Source organism: Anser cygnoides, chromosome 2, assembly GCF_040182565.1.
Source record: "Anser cygnoides isolate HZ-2024a breed goose chromosome 2, Taihu_goose_T2T_genome, whole genome shotgun sequence".
In the NCBI taxonomy this organism is placed as follows: Eukaryota; Metazoa; Chordata; class Aves; order Anseriformes; family Anatidae; genus Anser; species Anser cygnoides.
Genome location: NC_089874.1, coordinates 82,232,069 through 82,251,008, shown reverse-complemented (window position 1 = coordinate 82,251,008; position 18,940 = coordinate 82,232,069). Strand labels below are relative to the sequence as shown.

At 45.2% G+C, this 18,940-nt stretch overlaps 1 protein-coding gene across 7 annotated transcripts in view; it reads left to right on the top strand.

Moving 5' to 3' along the window:
* Window positions 1-18,204, top strand: part of RNF152 (ring finger protein 152) — a 54,466-nt gene extending 36,262 nt beyond the window's left edge. For 5 of the 7 annotated variants that reach the window (XM_066992516.1, XM_066992515.1, XM_066992519.1 and 2 more), the window contains one exon: window positions 13,597-18,204. In XM_066992516.1, coding sequence (XP_066848617.1) covers window positions 13,737-14,348 — 612 coding nt within the window. In that variant the 5' untranslated portion in view covers window positions 13,597-13,736 and the 3' untranslated portion in view covers window positions 14,349-18,204. Of the gene's footprint in view, window position 1; window positions 95-1,155; window positions 5,039-13,596 lie in introns of those variants that run through there. The other 2 variants (XM_066992517.1, XM_066992518.1) reach the window with 2 other exon arrangements.
* Window positions 18,205-18,940: the final 736 nt, after the last annotated feature.

Genomic DNA, 18,940 nt, shown 5'->3' with positions numbered 1-18,940 from the left:
GGTTGCACGGTGTTTTCTCAGTGGCCTTTTGCAGACAGAGGGACGAGGAGGTTTCCAAACAGGAGCACAGCGAAGCGATTGCTCGTAAAGCCAGGTGAGTGTTGCAAAGACTGGGTGAGCCACAGCTCTCTGAGCTGGATTTATTTCTCCTAGCTGATGAGGCTACCAGGCGGGGGCTTTCCTGCCAGTCAGCGTTTAATTGGAAGAAGTGTCAGCTTGACTGAATCTGCTGCGGGAGGTGAGGCAGAAGGCTCAGAGGAGGGTGGGAAGCGTCAACGGCGCCTCGAGGAGCCATCTGCAGAGATGCCTCCTAGCCATGCGGGAGAGCGCTGGGGCTGTTACGTATGTGTAGGGTATAGCTAAAAATAAACAGAAGGGAAACTGGTTTCTCAATCTTCAGGGTGTGTTTTTTGTTGGTGGTAGTGTTTTAAAGCAATACAAGGCAACATTATGTCAGCTACGTCCGAGGTTGCTGCTTGTTTGGAGGAGTGCAGGAGAGTGGTAGGAGGCAGTAAAGTGCTGCCACTTTTGCATACACAACACGGGAAAGCAAACTCAGCTTGTCCTGAGGGAGCGCTCCCCTTAGGGAGCAAGTCGTGATCTCAGCACTTCGGGTGTGCTGCTGCCCTACGCTTCTGGACGTGATGCCTTGCACCAGCGTCGTGTTAGGGTGCTAAAAGGCAAGGCTGTGGGCGTTTGTACCCCCTCTTCGGGAGTGGGGAAGTGGAGATGGTCATCCAAGCCAAACCTCCTGCAGGCTGCTGGAGCAAGGTAGTGGCACAGCTGAGCAGAACGGGGTTTTTGGTCCTGCGAGCCCTGCTGCTTAGTGCTTTGTATTCTGGAGTGCCACCTGCTGGCCCTTGCTCTCTTAGAGCTCTCTTCTTTGGAGGCAGCTGCTCTAGGGGATGAGAGCTCACGCCAAACATCATTGGTGTTAGTAATAATAATGCCATTAACTATTTGTATTGATCATTACATTAATTTTTTCCTTGTCATAGCATTTAAGGACCCTGTTCATTGGCAAAGACCTTGCTCTGGCAGGCGTTCTGCAAAGTTAATGCGAAAGAAACCGGCAGCGGTTTCACTGCTTAAAAAAAATAGAGCACAGGATGAAGGAGTGGCTTCAAGAACAGAAAAGGATTTTTCCAATCCATTTTTTTCTAAATAGGAAATACTTTTTATTTTTGTATTGATTTAATAAAATATTTTGATCATTCCTGTGATTTGGCAAAAAAATAATTTCCTTTTCGTCAAAATGTTTGTTTTTTAAAGGAGTAATCATTAGAACGAAAGATACATGGCAAATAATATCACTTAAACAAAGATAGGACAACACTGACCCAACTCTAAAAAGTAACAATGATGTCAGTAAATTAAATGATACTGAAAATCTTTTGGATGGAAAGCTAAGGTTGTTATAGCTTGTGGCACAGTGCAGATCTGGTCCATAGCTCATCCTAAATGAGAACTTGTTTTGGCGGTAGAAAAGAGGTATGTCTCTCAGCTGTTTTGTCACATTGATTTCTGTCTCTTGGCCAAATCCTCAAGTGGTGTGAGTCAGCATGGTTCTTCTGGCATCACCTTGGCTGTATGCATTGGTATTTCCTGTGTTTCATGCGCCATTGTAAGGCACACAGACATTGTTTTAATAAAATGGTACAAAGACCTTAGCTGATTGGAATCTGAATCCTGCACAGATATGCCTCCTCTTAGGCTGCATCTTCCAATGCAACACCAGTAGAGTGTCAAAACAGACTTTTGGCCTTTTCCCCTTTCTTTCAACAGTCTCTGTGGCACCTTTTCTTTAGAAGGGCTGTTCTGTATCATGGTACACGTAATATGCATTGGATGCATGTGGTGAAGCTTCTCTGATGTGTTCATAAGCTATTAGTGACTTTGGGATGTACTCTAGAGACCCTTGAGATGAGTGATTTTTTAGAAAGATCTGAACTACCTGCCCTTCCAAAGGATGATCCTCTAGCTCTTCTGCAAGAAACACCTCTAAAAAACAGTAATCCCCTCAAACATATAGTCCTCTTCAGGATTTGATCACATCATGGAAAGTGACTGGTCTGATGAAAATGCCACATGTTGTGATTTATTTATTTTTGTTAGCCAACAACTAAAAGGGTGAAGGATTCTTTGTAAACATGCTGCTATGAAACTGTTGCTGATAGTTCGGGTGTATTTATCTCCTTTGCTTTCACTAGACTGGGAAAGAAAAAGAAAATGTGGGGTATTGCTATACTTAAGCATTCTGCGTTCAGCAGTAAAGTGGTGCGAGTAAGAGATGCTTCTGGCTTGCACAGTGGTTGGTTGACAACATCAGGAGAAAAGTTATTCCAGAGTCAGCACAGATAGCTTTGTTTGCTTTACCTTTTTATAAATTTCTTCCTCTGAAAGGAAATAGTTGAATTAAAATGAAAGTTGGAATGAGCTGACAATTTAATGGAAATAACCATTTTTGCCTAGGGAGAAAGTATTTGCTTAATTTGACCTGAAACTGCCAATGAATTTGTTTACCTCAAAACTACATTTCTGTAGTTAGCTCTAATTCAGGTTCAGAGTTCCCTGAGATCATGAGACTGGTTTGCAAGTTAGAGACTAAAGTTCAGGGGCCTACCTAACCAGGATTTGGGGCTTCCAAAGTCGATGTTTTCAAGCTTTTCTTCAGAAAAAGGGGGCCAGAAACCTTTTTAATGAATACTGAGCTGTTTGTAGATAACCATGTGAGCCTAGGGGATTTACCATAGCCGTATACTATCAGGATTATGATGAAATCTTGAGCATTAGCAATATTATGCTTGTTATCTTTTCAAAGTCTGTTCTGCTGTTACGTTGCAAGGACTGCAGGGCTAGGCCCAAAATTAAGCAGTTTGCTTCATTTTGATGTTTTTTTGCTCAAATGTAGCATAACACCGTCCTTTCCTAGCATCTGCACTCCCTCATGCAGTAAATGGTGTATGCTGTTGGATCAGTGCTGCCAAGCGGAGGGTTTTCCACACCAGGATGTTTCCAGAGCAGCCAGGCTTTGACTGGCAGAAGTACGATGGGTGATGTCTGGCCTGAACTTTGAAACTTACTGTAAGGGATGAAATACAACCTGACAGGGCTTGGCAGGTCTGATAAACTCCTTGCAGCTACAGCCGGTGAGTGGCTCTGGAGTTGAATACCTACTATCTCTGTGAAGGAGAGCATCTGTAGGTTTCAAGTAACATGGGCAAGAATAGTTTATCTTCCCATGCCAGAGCGTTTGAGAGGCCGATTGCTGGTCCCCACCATGACATGGCTGTCAGAGCAGAGAGGCTGGCAGCTCTGCATCTTCGCGCTCCGTCTCCGAGGAGCTGTAATTTATCTCAGCCCTCCAGAGAGGGTTGAGACATGGCAGTGTGGGCCCAGTTGCTACCTGAGCTGTGGTCATGGGCCTCTGGAAACACCGTATTGCTTAGCTGTGAGGTGTCTTGTCTTGCAAAATGTGCTGGTTCCTGTGGGGGAAAGCGAGACTCAACGCAAATCCCCTCACCTTGTTCTAGGCTTCATCCTAGAAGACCACCCATGGGAGTCTTCTTGTTGCTCCCGTGGGCCTGCCCATGTCTGCGGGCATGAAGGAGAGGGCTGTGAGTGTTTCCTGGCATCGGCCTGTTGCCTCACTGCTAGACTCAGTTTTTCCCTGGTTGTACCAGGGCTTCAAGTCTTTACGTACCACCAGTCTGGTTAGTTGTGGCAGTTTTGGGAAGGTTGTGTCGTGTTTGCCCAGGTCACCCATTTTCAGGGTGACACAAGGTGGGTGAAAGCATCTGCACTTAGAGATTTACTGATCTGCCTGCGGCCGCTGACACTGGTTCTCTGTATTAGTTGTACTGATGGATAGTGTGTTAAATATGTAAATGTGCAACTGACCTCAGGAGCATGTATCATCCCATTAACTTCAGCGGCTAATGTCAGGCCAGGCGCTTCATTACGTGGCTGCACCGGACCTTGCAAAGCGTTGTAGTCATGCGTAGGAACATGTGCTTTGGAAAAGTATTGGAACAAGTTACTTATTCAGTATAGCCTGCTAAATCTTTTGGGGATGATTTGACTGGTGTAAAGACAGTGATATAAATCAGGATACCTGATCGCTTAGGAAGTCATCAGTATGTATGCTGCTCAGGCTCGGTTTACCTCTGCTTGTGATCCATATTTGCAGTGAGAGTTGGACCGTTCCCAAAACTCAGGAAGCGAGCGCGGTATTAATATTACTAGCTGCCAGGAGTGTTACAGGGTGAATGATTAGCTTCCAATAAGAAAGGAGCTTTTGGACTGGTTCCAGTTCCTTTTGGTGTAGTCTGCAAACCAGAATGACCAGTGCCGTGACCTGGAGTAGCTGTAGAGCTTATCAGAGGCTGCAAATGCATGAAGATCACAATTTGTCTGCGTTAGGAAATGACATCGTTAGCGGCTGACCTTGAGGGGCCATGCTAGCTGGCTATCGGCCACTCTTGTGAAGATAAGCTCTTGGAAGTCATTCTTCTGTGTTATGACATCTGTTACACCTTTTCTCTTGATAAACGGGGGACTTTACTCCCCTGTGCTGCCCATATAGTAAATTTCAGGAGAAAGGTAAAAAGATTAAAAAGCTCCCCCCCCCAGCGTAACCTCCCTCAAACCTTACTCTACTTCTTTATGGTCTATGAAAGAAAAGATTTTCCTTCCTTATTATTACGAGGCTTCTAATAAAATGTTTTCCAATTTCTTAATCCCATCCGTTTCAATGTAAAAAGATGTGTTATTTTGATTCCCCTTGGTCTCTTGCTTTTTTCTTTTACATGCTGAAGCAAAAAAAAAGAAACATCCCCTTCCCACACCCAAACAAAACAAAATCCAGCCCAGCCCTTGGGAGCAGCAGTGTGAACGTGGCTGTTGAGTGGTGTGGGTCTCAGCATCGCTTCCTCAGGAAGCCGTGCTTTGTGGGTACGGAGTCCCGTGTGTGAGACAGGAACACAGAACGGAGTTGCAACAATTAAACCTCTCATTTGAAGGACTTCTGTTTCCTGAGGTAAGCGTGAAATGGAGTTTTCAGTTTTTGCATTATATAGGCAATACGTGAAATGTGAGTATTGATTCCTTTCTTTCTTTGGGCCAGTATGCAGGCATATTTTGACCTGGCTTATCAAAAACTGCTCAGTGACCTCAGAGAGCTGCAGTGTTTGCTCCTGTAATAATAGTTGGGTATCTTAGTGCGCTACTTCAAGCTGATTCCCAGTCAAGCACCCACTGACCTATATCAGTGAGAGGCATGTGCATTTGAGATTTATTTAAAACTATATATTTGGGGATGGTGGCATTTTGTAAGTCTAATAGCAAATTCTTGGGGGAGGAAGGGAAGAATATTTTAATTAGGTTTCTCTTCAGGTATCAGGCAAATTCAGTCAATGGCAGATGAAGCATAAAGCTGTAATGGGAGAGCAAAATTTGTCACTTCATGGTCTCTCTCAGCATTTTGAATAACACAGAATCCTGTCATGTAGCCATAAATGAAAATCTCTTTTAGAAAGAAGATGCTGCATTGCAAATAAAAGCTTTTACTGAGAGTGAGCTTAATGACCATAGCCTTACTCTTTGCTTGGGCAAAGCTATGAAGATGTGGTATTTTGGCCTTAGTGGCTTAATTTGTGACCTCGCTTTAAGTTAGGGAGGCTACTTCTAAATCTGTCTTTGCCAACCATCTGCTCCTTATGTCCTGGCCATCAGTTACTACTGGTGTTGCTTTTATTAAGGGAGTGAGGGGTAGATAGCTCTTCTTATGGCCCCTCACCCCCATTCCTCTTGGTGCCAGCTTGAATGGCAAACAGTTTCGTCACTTGGTAGTGGAGAAACCTGGCTGTTAATTCCTATCACCCTAGGGTTTACAAGTGTGTCAGGCATAATTAAGAGCAGCCAACAGATCTGAAGAAGTGCTAATGGCCGTGTGAGATTTGCAGTGAGAAAGGCTATAAAAATGAGCACAGTCTCTTGGGATGTTTTGAACCCTGGAGATTTTGTTTATTTCCAAATTGAGAGGGAACCTTTTAGAATCCTGTGCGGGGCAGTTCCCAGATTTGGGATGCCTAATAACCACAGTCAGGTCTCTCATCCTGTCAGAGAATCACAGAGTGGTTTGTGTTGGAAGGAACCTGAAAGATCACCTGTTTCCAACCCCATGGGGAGGGACACCTCCCACCAGACCAGGTTGGTCAAAGCCCCATCCAACCTGGCCCTGAACATTTCCAGGCATCCCTGTCAGTGCACCCCTCATTCAGGACAAGAACTGCCAAGACTTATGGACAGCAGAAATGGTGAGGAGCACCATCACACTCCTCCTGGCCTGGGCAGCACTGCACATGGGGTCTCCTGCACTCCCCCAGGCTGGGGGAAGCCCAGGAGCCTGTGAGATTTAGGGACCTGTAGCTCTGGGGCAGCTTGACAAGTCACCCTGTCAAAAAGCCACAAACCTGGAAGCCCTGGGCTGGTGAGGACCAGGTCAGGCTCCACAGCTTGGGCTCCACATCCAACCGCGTGGAGGGCTGTTGAGGGGCTGGATGGGCAGAAGAAATGTGCCTGAAATGGGCATGTTTCTCTGGAATATTTTTATTTGAAATAGCATTTCCCACAGGAAAACACCTCGCTTGAAACTTGCTGGTGAGCATGGTTGTTCTGTTTTGACTCAGCAGTAAGAATCTGTGCCCGTCGTTTGCTGACCAGGCACATTACAGGTGATTAGTAGTGTTTGCTGTTGGAACAAAGTGCAGTTTATCCTGATCACATTTGACCAAAATAAGGTCTTTGGAGCTGGGGAGTGTGGACGTGTCAAAGTTTGCAGATAAAAGGAGGGAGCAGCAGAGCTGGTGAGGTGAGATGGAACAACGTGCAGCCAAGTGAGTCTCTCTCTGTTTTCTATAAACACTGAAGGCTGGTGTTTTCACCGGATCCATTCTTCTCCAAAAATGTAAACTTCTGCGTGTAATTACTTACATTCCTGTGGGGGACCTTTGTTTCTCCGTCTTCTGTTGTTACGGCTGGCTGGTGATGATTTCTGAGGTAAAGGTGGTGGGTTAATACCTTGCACTCAGGCTCCCTTCTCGTGCTCCACGTCTGATTGCATGGCTGCCAGAGAGGCAGGAGGCTGGCCAGCTGTTGTCCTGATTGATCTGTGCCATTGAGATCACCCACAGCAGATTCCCTATCAGCACGGATCCTCTGGCACAGGTTCGTAGGATGTTGTAGGCTCATATTTCACAGTTTCACCCAGCTTTATTTTCTGTGGCTTTACACATCTGGGAGTATGTATGCTTGGTTCTCATCTTGCCAAGGGCTGGATTTCTTGGCAAGGGCTGGGCTAAAGCTGAAGGAGCAATGTCAGCTTGCACTCGCTAAGGATTTGGCCAAATTAAAATGCGTTTTTGCTCTGAAATATTTCTGTGCAATTGTGAATAACCAAATAGAAAGAATAGTGGCTGTAGGCTGTCTGTCTCAGGGGAAGGTGCCCAGAAAATAAGTAATTCTGGAGAGAAGAATGGGTTCACTTTGTCTTATTGTTAGCTTCATGTTCCTCAAAATGCAGACAGTCTCTCAGTTGCAGTTTTCGTGATGGATAAGCTGTGTCTGTGGAGATGCTTTAAAACTTCTGGATCACAGGCTTTCGTGGTTTCATGGTCCATGGAAAAGCTGGTATGTTCGGTGAAAGCCACTGAAAACCTTGGGCAGACCACAGAGATACTGCCACCTTGGAGAGACTGGGAGAAATGCGTGGTTTACTGAGCCTTATTGATTCTCTGTTTGGGAAAAAAAAGAATCTTTCACCCCTGTCCAGTGGCTCAAGAGGTGAGAAGTGGAGCTGCCACGAAGTTTTCCAGGAGCTTTGAGGCAACCTGGGTGGTGCTTGCATGACCTTGAACCAACTGCTTCATCTCTCAGCACTTCTTTTCTTAGATGATGAAAGGATATAATAATGATAACACTTCTCTCTTAACAAGGGTGTTGTGCTGAATAAATTAATTAATCTTTGTACTGTTTTCAGTTACTATGGTAATTAGTGCTAAAGAACAGCCTAAAAATAAATAGGATCATTTAGTGAAGGATATTCAGGGGAAATCAGGTAGTACGTCCTGCATGTTTGCAACAGCCCCGGTACATTTAGTACAAACAAATCTGTTGAAAACATTAATGGATGGTGAATTTTGTAGCAGAAATGCTCCCAAATATTAGATATGTTTCTTCCTATCCACTATCAGTTTGAAGTGACTGCAGCAGCCATTTCCTTCCATATTTTTGGGCAGATGATTCTTGCAATTAGTTTCCCTATAGAGATGAGTGCCCACTCCGCGCCACTCCCCCCATCTCCTTTCCAGCCTAAGGGCACCCAAAACGAATGGATCTTTCTTCGTCGTAAGTCATACATACTCGGTAATACCGTCAGAGAATGCTTAATGTGTTTGGGGAGTTTGCGTAATGAACCTTCCTTGAGAAAGGTGAAGTGTCGTCAGTGCACTGCCTTGCTAAAAGTCTGTTATTAACCTTGCCATGCAGTAGGTACAGCATGCCTAAATACGTGCATATGTCTGTGCAGAGATTTTGAGGCTTCCAGTGAATGCCCTGGAGCCAGTCTGTAAAAATGGGATATGATATTTAATCTTCTGAGAATTGTATTAAATTCCACAGGCATCATTAAAATATATTTTTGTGGCGTTCACGTTGATATAATTTTGGGCCCTAATAAGTTAGGATGTATGTGTGGAGATAGTTCTTCATTCTCCAGTGGAGGCAGCACCCCTTCAAGGCTGTGGCTTCCATTGCTTAGTCACTGGGGCTGTCCTTACGGAGAAGAAATACCATCTTAATAGGCAATGATTTGTCTTTGGTTTGTTGTTGGACTTGTTCAGCTCTCATCGTGGACGTTTAATGTCTGTCTGTGCACAGGGTTCCAAAAATAACTGCCTTTTCTGACCACTTTATAGTTAGTGTTTGTGCAGAATTTTCTCTACATCAAATCTGATTTTAATCTGACCCCTTTTCTTTCTTCTTCCTCGCACTGCATCTAGCTGTGTTATACTATCTGCAGTGCCTTCTATTCACCTCATGCAACACTTCCCTGCGTTGTGTTGGGAAGCCGTGAGTTGCAACAAATACCCTTTCCCCCTTCACCTTCTTGGGGAGCAGTAAGCCAGTGCTTTGGCATGGCGGGCCTCCTGCTCACCTGAAGAAAGAGAGCTTGGGGCCTGCCACAGCCTCTGACAAGGTGTTGACAGAACAGATGGCATGACTGCCGAGCAGCTGAAAGAAGTTGTATTCTCCGGAGCTTACTGTCTTTGTTGTTCTTGAGTTACGTGGTATTTTCTCAGATCTTATGAACTCTTCAGAGGAGGGCCTTCTGTCATGCTCTGAGCCATCCAGCTGTACCTTGATCTCCTCCAGTGGATCTCATCAGCTTTGCAGGTTCGTCCCTCCGTCTCCTCTCCCGTGTGTGAATCTCATCTCGCCGACCATCAGCAGTCCTGTGGATGTGGGGCAGAGCCACAGCAAGTGTGAAACGGAGAGGCAGAGAGGTTTCCTGATGCTTCTTTGCAGCTCTGTCTCTTCTCACTTCCTCTGCTGCTGCACCTGTCTGACACTTGCATTTTGGAACTCATGGATTTTCATACCCTATTAGTTTTTATTCGTATTACTGGTTAGATCTCAGCCCTGAAAAGCTGTCAGTTGCTGTCAGGTTCAGGCTAGGCAGAGTTATTAATCGCAGCTGCAGTCACCTCTGTGTGTGTGGTTTCACCGTCACGTTCCCCAGCCTTCCCCCCCCCCCCCCACATGCCCATATCCACACACACGTATGCTCTCTTACCAGACCTACAGAGATCCCTGACAGTCTTTTCTGTTTTTTTTTTTTTTCCTCTCTTTTCCTGTCAGTAGCCCCCCGTGTCCGTCACTGGGTGACAAGCGCAAACAATGACAAAACGAGGTTTTTGTCTGACACTGAAGTCAGCAGCGCCTTCCTTCGTCTGCAGCCTGGCTGCCTCTTGGTCGTTGCGCTCGAAGCATGAAGAAGAGTGCAGTTTGAGTCAACTTTGGGCGAGGTGTTCACCTGGGTTAGCTCAGTGCCCTCAGTTAGTGTGAGGGGTGTTGATCAACAATTCAGTGAGATTAACAAGTCGATGAGACATTTCAGTCCTCTGTCCACCAGAAGGTCTGCTGCAGCGTTAACTCTTCACTTCGTTATTAAAATGAAGTGATAGAAACGTACTCAGAGCTCCCATGGCTTTTTCCTTCCTAACCATAGGTAGCAAAATGAAACAAATGGGCACTGTGCAGTTTAATTCTGACTGTAGATGGTGGCTTGACCGTCTTCTATCTCCCCAAACCAAGCTGTGGCATAGTGCAGGAGTGTTGTGGGGCTTTCAGTATGGTTGGGAGCAAAGTTGCCTTGCTCCCATGAAACTAGATAGCAAACCTTTGGACAAGGTAAGCTCATTAGTGTCAGCAAAGGCCAAGGGGTTAGACGGATGTGGCTACTCTTTAACTTGTCCTTAGATACATTCTGAAGGAATCATTGGAGCCTCTCCGCTTACGGGATGTTAACACTGATCTGCCAAAATATATCTCTGGTTATTATTTGAGACTTACAGGAAAAGTAAGAAATGTCATAATTTGGCATAGGTACAATGCAACCTTGTAATCAAAATAATGTTTATAGTTTTGTGGGTTTTTTTTTTTTTTTTCAAGGAAAATCATGTAACTTTAAGACACAGTGGAAGCGACTGTTTCCTTTATTCAACACCAGGTCAAAAAGGGGCTTTCACTAGCTTTGTGGCTTCAACAAACACACCTGTACATGCTGAACAGTATATATCATGCAGGTCCCAAGTCCCATCATGACCTCTTAATTTGTTTCCACTTTTTTTTTCCCTTTTTCTTAGATTGCACTAATGTTTTGTAAGTTTGACCTGTTGGAGGAATGCTTCACGCCATTTCTTAGCATTCAAACCCGCCAAGGTCTTCTTGCTAGAATGGATTTTTTTCTTTTTCCTTGATTTTCTTTGCTTGGAGGTGACTTCTGTTTCATTCTTTAGTTCTGAATATCTCACCTCTTTCTTAGCACTGGTCTTCTGCTGTAAGGATGTCACTGGGATGGGGATGGAGGCTTGATAGCATATGAATATGTAGCTCCTGGGGTTGTGAGGTCAGAAAAATGAGCTTGATCCCAGTCACTTTAAAATCAATGGAAACTTGTTTGACTTTAGCACTTTAACTGGAAAGAGGTGGTTATAGGTGACAGCTAAATCAGGTCAGAGAACTTAGACACTCAGTTCCTTGACTCCGAGATCTGGAGTGCAGATCTGTACAGAGATACTGATTTACACCTACAGGAGAACTACGTTCACTCTGTTTCTAAATTAAAGCTTTACCTTCTGAATTTCCAGGCAGTAGGGCTACTTCTCATAGTAATACTGCAATATTATACCTGTTTTCTAACAGATTTGCAGATACCTAGGACTATATCTCCAGGAGATCAGAATTGCATCTTTTATTGTCTGAGCTCATTTGTCACAGGGATGACTATGAAGACTTTGTATGGACACTTCTGTGCAAAATATAAAACTGCTGGATCATGTGTGGTTGATCACTGAAAGCCGGGTATGATGACTTGAGCGATCCCTTCCTGAGTTCCCTTAACTCATTTCTAATCTGGCCTTTGCCTCTTAATGTTTTTCAGCAGGGAGTGGCCTAGCTTTGTGGATGGTGTTCTCATGTTTCTGCCGCAGTTGCATGCCAGTCTTTTGACAGCTCTTTCTGCCAGTCTTCCTTGTGCCTGCCTGTACCATAAAAATGTGAAGATGATAATGCAAAAGAGGATGAAGAAAATAAAACCTTCCCTCACTTTCTGCTGCTCTCTTTTGGTGTGGCCTTATGAATGCAAAGCCCCCTCTGTGGTGGTGCTAGGCCCCAGCTGCACGCAGAGTCTCTCTTAATGCCTTGTGCAATGTGCTGCTGCTGCCTGGGCACCTTGCCCCAGCCACTGTGCGGGTTTTACACTGGTCGGGGCCTCCCCCAGCACTGGTCTTGGGCAAAGCATCCCAGAAGTGACGTTCCCATGGCTGGAACATGCCTTTTTTCACGTGTTCACAAGCTCCCGCTTTCATAACCTCAGCCCCCACTCCCTCCTGAGTCAGGATTGTCACTGTGTATTTGCTGAAGCTTCTTGTGAGCCAAAATCTGCTGCTGTTACAAAATCGGCAACAGGGCCGGTGCTGCCAGCCAAGTTGTTAGCGTCTGAAAGGATGGCATGTATTTTGTTTTTCCCAGTTCAAATATTGGTACAATATAGGACGGTGTGGTCCAGAGGCCTGTCTTATATTGCAAACCCCACATTTATACCTGCTTTTTCTTCTTGAACCGTGGTATTTCTGTTCGACTGATGTCACCTATTGATTAGCATGTTGCAACCTAGTTGCTATGACCTAGAGGGAAGAGCAAGAAATAACTCTATGGAAAGGAAAAAGTCCTCCAACAGCTCTGGTCCTCTAGTGTTAACTCTGTTTTAGGTATAACATTGCAATAAGAGATGATCAAAGATCACCATGCAAATATTGTGGGCTTCCTTTCTTTTATTATCTATATGCAAATTTGAACTGATACTTCTTCAAATACAGCAAGGAAGGCAAAAAGCAAAAAGTTGTAAAAATGTCGCCCCTTCATATTTATCATGCGTTGGAGTGACTGAGATCAAACAGGGCTAAACAACTTGCTGTGGAAGTAAATACAGCTGCCTCTTTTTGCATAGTGATAAGAAATAAGTGGGGAAACGCAAGGAATCCCTTTTTAATGACTAGTGCGGAACAAGGTCAGGAACAGTTTGCCTTCAATGCCGTGCATTAACAGATGGTTCTCCATGGCACGCTGCAGTCCTGGGTCTAAGCAGAGCCTCTCACCTTGAGCAATGTCTTCCTCAGTGACAAGGTTTGCGTCAGATGGCCGTGTTCAGAAGCTGTTTGTGTAACTGGGCAAACAGTTAATTTAACTGAAAAACTTGCCATTTCTTTCTGTTGTGCACAGATGTGGGTGTTTCGTTGTAAATAGGCGGTTGCTCATTCAGGCATGTATTTTACAGTCATAACGTCGGGAGCTTGTGGAAATGCATCCCTTTAAACATTTTTTTTCCTCCACCTTGCTCACAGAACTACTGGTTGAGCCAAATAGCTAAAAATCCTCAGGGGTTTAAAGGATTAAATGAGAGCAATTGTTACGGTGCAGAAAGGGCTGCAAAGTTCTGAAAGTACAAGAGGCGGATGCCGAAGGACCTGCTTCATGGACCTTTCATGGGTATAAATATGAGTGGAAGTCTGGAACGTTGGTAGTGATTTTATGACTGCGCAGAAAGGGAGATCTGCTGATGGCTGACTGGAAAGTTAGACATGAGGGGTTTTGGTGAAGCTGACAAACTCACATTTGGTTGTTTGGGATTGCAAATTGGTTTCTCCTGCTATCTTACAAAGTCAGTTCTAGTTTTTACTCACCCTTAGCCTCTGGCTCCGTTTCCTCTTGCTCCTGTAATTAATCCACTGATTCACGTTTCTCTGTTTGCCTCAGGTGCTGAAAGATCAGGACCAGAGGTTTCCCTGCGCTCTTCCCAGCCTTCCTGAGGAGAAGTAGTGGAAGGTGGCTGCGGGGTGCCGTGGCCAAACCTCCCTGCCAGGCCGGCGGTGCCTCCCCGCGTCGTGCCGGCCACCATGGAGACACTGTCCCAGGACTCCCTGCTGGAGTGCCAGATTTGCTTCAACTACTACAGCCCGCGCCGGCGGCCCAAGCTGCTGGACTGCAAGCACACGTGCTGCTCGGTGTGCCTGCAGCAGATGAGGACCAGCCAGAAGGACCTGCGGTGTCCCTGGTGCCGCGGCATCACCAAGCTGCCACCGGGCTACTCCGTGTCACAGCTGCCTGATGACCCTGAGGTGATCGCCGTCATCGCCATCCCCCATGCCTCCGAGCACACCCCTGTCTTCATCAAACTCCCCAGCAACGGGTGCTACATGCTGCCCCTTCCTCTCTCCAAGGAGAGGGCCCTGCTGCCGGGAGACATCGGCTGCCGCCTCCTGCCCGGCAGCCAGCAGAAGTCCCTGGCGGTGGTGACGATCCCGGCGGAGCAGCAGCCGCTGCAGGGCGGCCTCCCCGCTGAGGTGGGCACGGAGGAACCCGACCGCAGAGGCGTAGTGAAGAGCTCCACCTGGTCGGGGGTTTGCACTGTGATCCTGGTGGCCTGCGTCTTGGTCTTTCTCCTGGGCATCGTCCTCCACAACATGTCATGCATTTCCAAGCGCTTCACGGTGATCTCGTGCGGCTGAGGCGTTGTGGAGGATGCCCCGGGGGTGCCCACCCAGGGGTTAGGGTGGTGGTGGTGGTGGGATCGAGCAAGACAATTCACTGCAACTTTGGCCGATGGCTGCAGGACGCTTTGCTCCGAGATGGCGGTGCGCCGGCCTGGCCCCAGCCCTTGGCGGCCTGCGGAGAAAACCATGTCCCCTGTCTGATGGTAACAGCACTGAGGAGGACTGCATGCGTCACCATAATCATTTATCAAAGGGACTGTAATTTACGGTGATTTTTATCGTGTTACGAGATTAAAGACATCTACATAGCTGGTTATACTGTAAAGTATGCGGTAAGAGCTCTTCTCTAACCACAGTAGATCAAAATCAAAACTGCTCCATGTAGAATTAAAGGAGAACTGGCGTGTGACTCAGTGAAAGGTGTTTGATACCAACCCACATGTGTTATTTTTTAATTGAGGGAGGGAAGGGGGAGACTTGTAGAACTGAGAAATCATTTAGCTGGCAAGGCATTTTATATGTTTTAAACTGCACATTAATTAAACTAAGTTAGGAAGTTGTATAATAGTTTTTAAAAGGAAACATTTTACAAGCAGTTGTTTGGTTCTGTGGTGTGTGTTTTTTGCCTTTCTCTTTCTCTTTGCTTTTCCCCCATTGCTTTCGGCTGTAGAGAAGTGGCGCTTCAAGAATCTTCTGTGTGAAGGAGCTTCCGAGCAGGACAGCAAAGTGAGCTAGGAGGAATACCTGACAATGCAGCCAAAACATTTCTGCCTAACCAGCTTCACGTGAAGGATGGCTTTGAACGGTGAATGTTGGACATGCTGTTTTACCTCTGATCTGGCAACAGGGCTTCCTGCAGACCTGGCCTTCATAGCCATTAGTGAAGAAATGGGTCATGAGAAGTCCTAGGACTCCTTCCTGCAAGGGCATGATAGCAAATTGTCCTTCCTTTTCTTTTTCCAGAGGTTGGGTTCTCTTAATTTTTTAGAAGAATTTAGACCTATTTTGTCTCCCTCTCTCCTAGGAGATAAAGCTTGTGCACCCATGGGTGCTGTAAAAGAGGGGTTGCTCTAAGGAAGCCTCAGCATCACAGTCAACAGACTGAGGACCCTTTTGTGCAATTATTTAATAAGAGCCAGTGACAGAGCTGGGAGAAGAATACAGGATAACCCAACCCTCTTCTGGGTTGCACTGCACCTCCTAAATCACTGTGGATGTCCTAGTGCCAAAATGTCTGGGTGAGCGTGATGGACCTTTCCCCACATTTCATATAAATGTTGGTGTTCATTAGGACAGACTTGGGAAGAAACAAAACAAAAAGAAAAAGCACAGGTAATATCCCCCTCCACCTATGAATGTCCTAAAACCCCAGTCATTTGCAGTTCTCTGCTCAGAAAGAGCCAAATTCCTGAACCTGCATTTCAGCAGCACCTTCCTCCATAAAGCAGTCCCACTAGCTTTAGTAATACTGTTTGTAAGTTAAGTAGAAGTCTGTGAATTTGGGTATTTGGCAAGTCTGAAAGCTGAAATTTGTTTGAGGTTTAAGGATCAGATCAAGGGGCACATAGCAGAAAGACCTTTAATAAGGCAGAAAAAGCTATTGATTTGCACTGGTTCTTTTTGCAAGTACAAAGTGTGAGCAATTGCCTAAGCATAACCGCCCTGTAGAGTGAACTCTTGTCCTCCACCTAGTGCTCTTTCTAGTAATTAATTAGAAATTGCTCAATGCTGTATTGTAACACTGGAGAACACAATTTTGTCTATACGGTGCCCAAGTTGGCCTTGTAGATGGTGTTGGCTTTCTGATGTTGTCACAAAATCCAGTATCTGGTTCACAATAAACATTCTCAACTAGAACTTCCGTCAGCATACCTCTGACTTAGTGCTGGATTTCTTCCCCTCTTGGTTCACAACCCACCCTTTTCTTCCTCGATTTCTGTTAACTGCAGAATAGCATAAACATATGGTGCTTAATTGTTATGGTGTATGTAGGGTCATGTGTGGAGAGGAACGATTGTGCTGAATTTTATCTACTGTCATATGTATTCATAGCACAGAAAAAAACCATAATCCTCAGATAACACATTCAATGCCTTTTTCATGTAGGTCCAAGTGCCGTATGCCTTGAACCTGACTTATAGTATTGTAATACATTGACACCTCTCAGCAGCACATCTTATTTGGTTGCAGTAGGGAACAACAGGAATTCCAAAATGTGTCTTGTAAACGTGTTAGTCCTGTCACCAGTAGGTAGCCAGATTTCTACTGACATCCACGCTATGCTGCTTGGTACGTAAAGGAAAGCCAGTTCACCAAAAAATCTTGCCTTTATAGACTCTTAAGGAAGTGACCAGACACAGGACTTGACCCTCTACTGCCTTATTCCCTGTAGCAAGCGATGCTTATACCAGGAGTGTATAGCATAGCTGGAAGATGCTCCGAGAACAGCGCGGAAGCATTTTGCACCAACTTCTGCATTTGTTTGAGTTGTTGATGGCTGCACAAAAACATGAGGCAGTCAAAGAGCAGGCCTGGGAGGTGACAGTGTTAAGGCTGGCCTCGTGCTGGCCATACCTGCCCAACTGGAGCTCTTGATGCCGAGGTTTCTCTGGCGTTGCAGAGAACGGTTGTCTTGAAAACTGCCTCTCTTCATCCCTACGTGGGGAGCGCGGTATGAAGGAACAATCAGAAATTAGGTTAAAATACCACGCTGCATAACACATTATGCAACAGGCAGACGTGGGGTTTATCCGGTATTAATGGAGTAAGTATTATATTAGCAGAATACCATCCTGTATTACGTGATGCAGTACGTTGTTTTGTTAATACGAATTTCCTGTACTTTTTGTGCCTGCTGAAATGCATGTTTGACCTAATTTCTGATCCAGACATTTGCCTGCTCACAGCCTTGTGTAAGAGCAATAAGTAAAACCTCAAGATTTTTGTCTGCGTGCGTGTGCGGTGTGTACGTTAATTCCTTTTTTTAAAGAAATTCTGGAGATGTTTTTTGTTCTGGCTTTAGACTGTGACTATCATTATAAATTTGCAACTGCCATATCATGTTGGATCACCTGGCGCATTTGCTGACTTGTATACAAGTGAACTGAATAGTTTGTTGTAATGTACAGTGTTAAAATGTTTCTCAAGTATGTCGATAGTCATACTACTTCAAAAATGCAGTGCAGTCTATCCCATTCCATGGTCCAGTACCTGGCATTGAAAAGTGATGCTATATACACATCTATTTTTTTTTTCTTTTAAACACACATTTCTTTGTAGGTTTTCTCCGTGGAGACATTTGGACCTGTCTAAAGCCCAGGTTCTGGGCTACTTTTTGTTCCCTGGTGTCCAGTAAGAAGTCAGTCACTGCTCAGTTCCAACAAAAAAATAAAAAAAAATAATAATAAAAAGACTTATGTGACTCCAGTGCTGTTTGAGCAGCCAAGGCTTAAAAAGTGGTTGTGGGAAGTACAAATGCACCTGCATTTTTAGAACAAATTACTCCATGTGAATGATGTGTATTTATTTGCTTGTTTAATGCGAAGGATGTGTGTACTGGGGTCCAGCTTCTTTATTATCCTGGGAGGTCCCAACTTCCATTTTGGGCTTGTGCTTTCCTGGCAAACAGACTTTAGGGTTCACTCTGTGAAATTTGATTCAGTGAATTTCAAAAATTCAGATATGCAATTTTGTTATGCGGGATTTTTTGGTTTTAGGAAATTGTGTTCAGTGATTCTTCACGCTTAAGCAAGATGTAAAGGAGCCTGGATGTTTTGTAAACATGGAGCAACCGTGAGTCCAAACTTTCATCTTTATTAATGAAGCTCAGCCTGAATAAAACATTAGCAGGAAAAGAATGATATCAAGTGCATTATGGTACCTCTGTTGCTTTGACATCAAATGAAGAGCATGGATGGGAATTTGGCAGAATTGCTCCGTATTTTACGAGGGGTTGGCGGAAATTTGATTCTTAGTGTTTCAAGGCGAAGTGTTAAGTGTGTGGGATGTGGCAAGTGGTGAAAGGATTTTCACATTTCATTACCTTGGAGTACGAAATTATAGCTGAAGACTACTGAGCCACACAGCAGATTTTGTGTGTGTTTTAATCAGATGATTTACAAGTTTTAAGTAAACCGTTTGTTTATGGAAGTGAGAGGTTATTGGCTTTTATTTTAAGCATGTGTTGTACAGACTGGCAGGCTGGCTCCCCCTTCGCAGTCCTGTTAGTGCTGCTGGAGCCCTGGGCAGCCAACCTTTGTAATATGGCAAATGCTTTTCTGGAACGGAGATGGCTGACTTTGTACTGGCTTTGTTACATTCAAAACAGGGCTAAAACGAAACAATTCATACATGATTTGAGCTCTACTGCCAGTGTCCAGGCATCGAAAGCTCCTGGCACCGATCTACTGCATAAACTGGTTCAAGCCTCTCTGCTCCCGGCCTCTTCTCACAGGAATGCCAAGTGGAGGACGTTGCCTCCTCCTGGGCATAGGAAGGGGCCGTGCCCGCCATGCACAGCCAAACATGCCCCCGGGAACGAGGGCTGCTAGCACGGGAGATGCTTCTGTGAGTACTGCAGGAGACATTCACAGGTGCAGTGAACACAT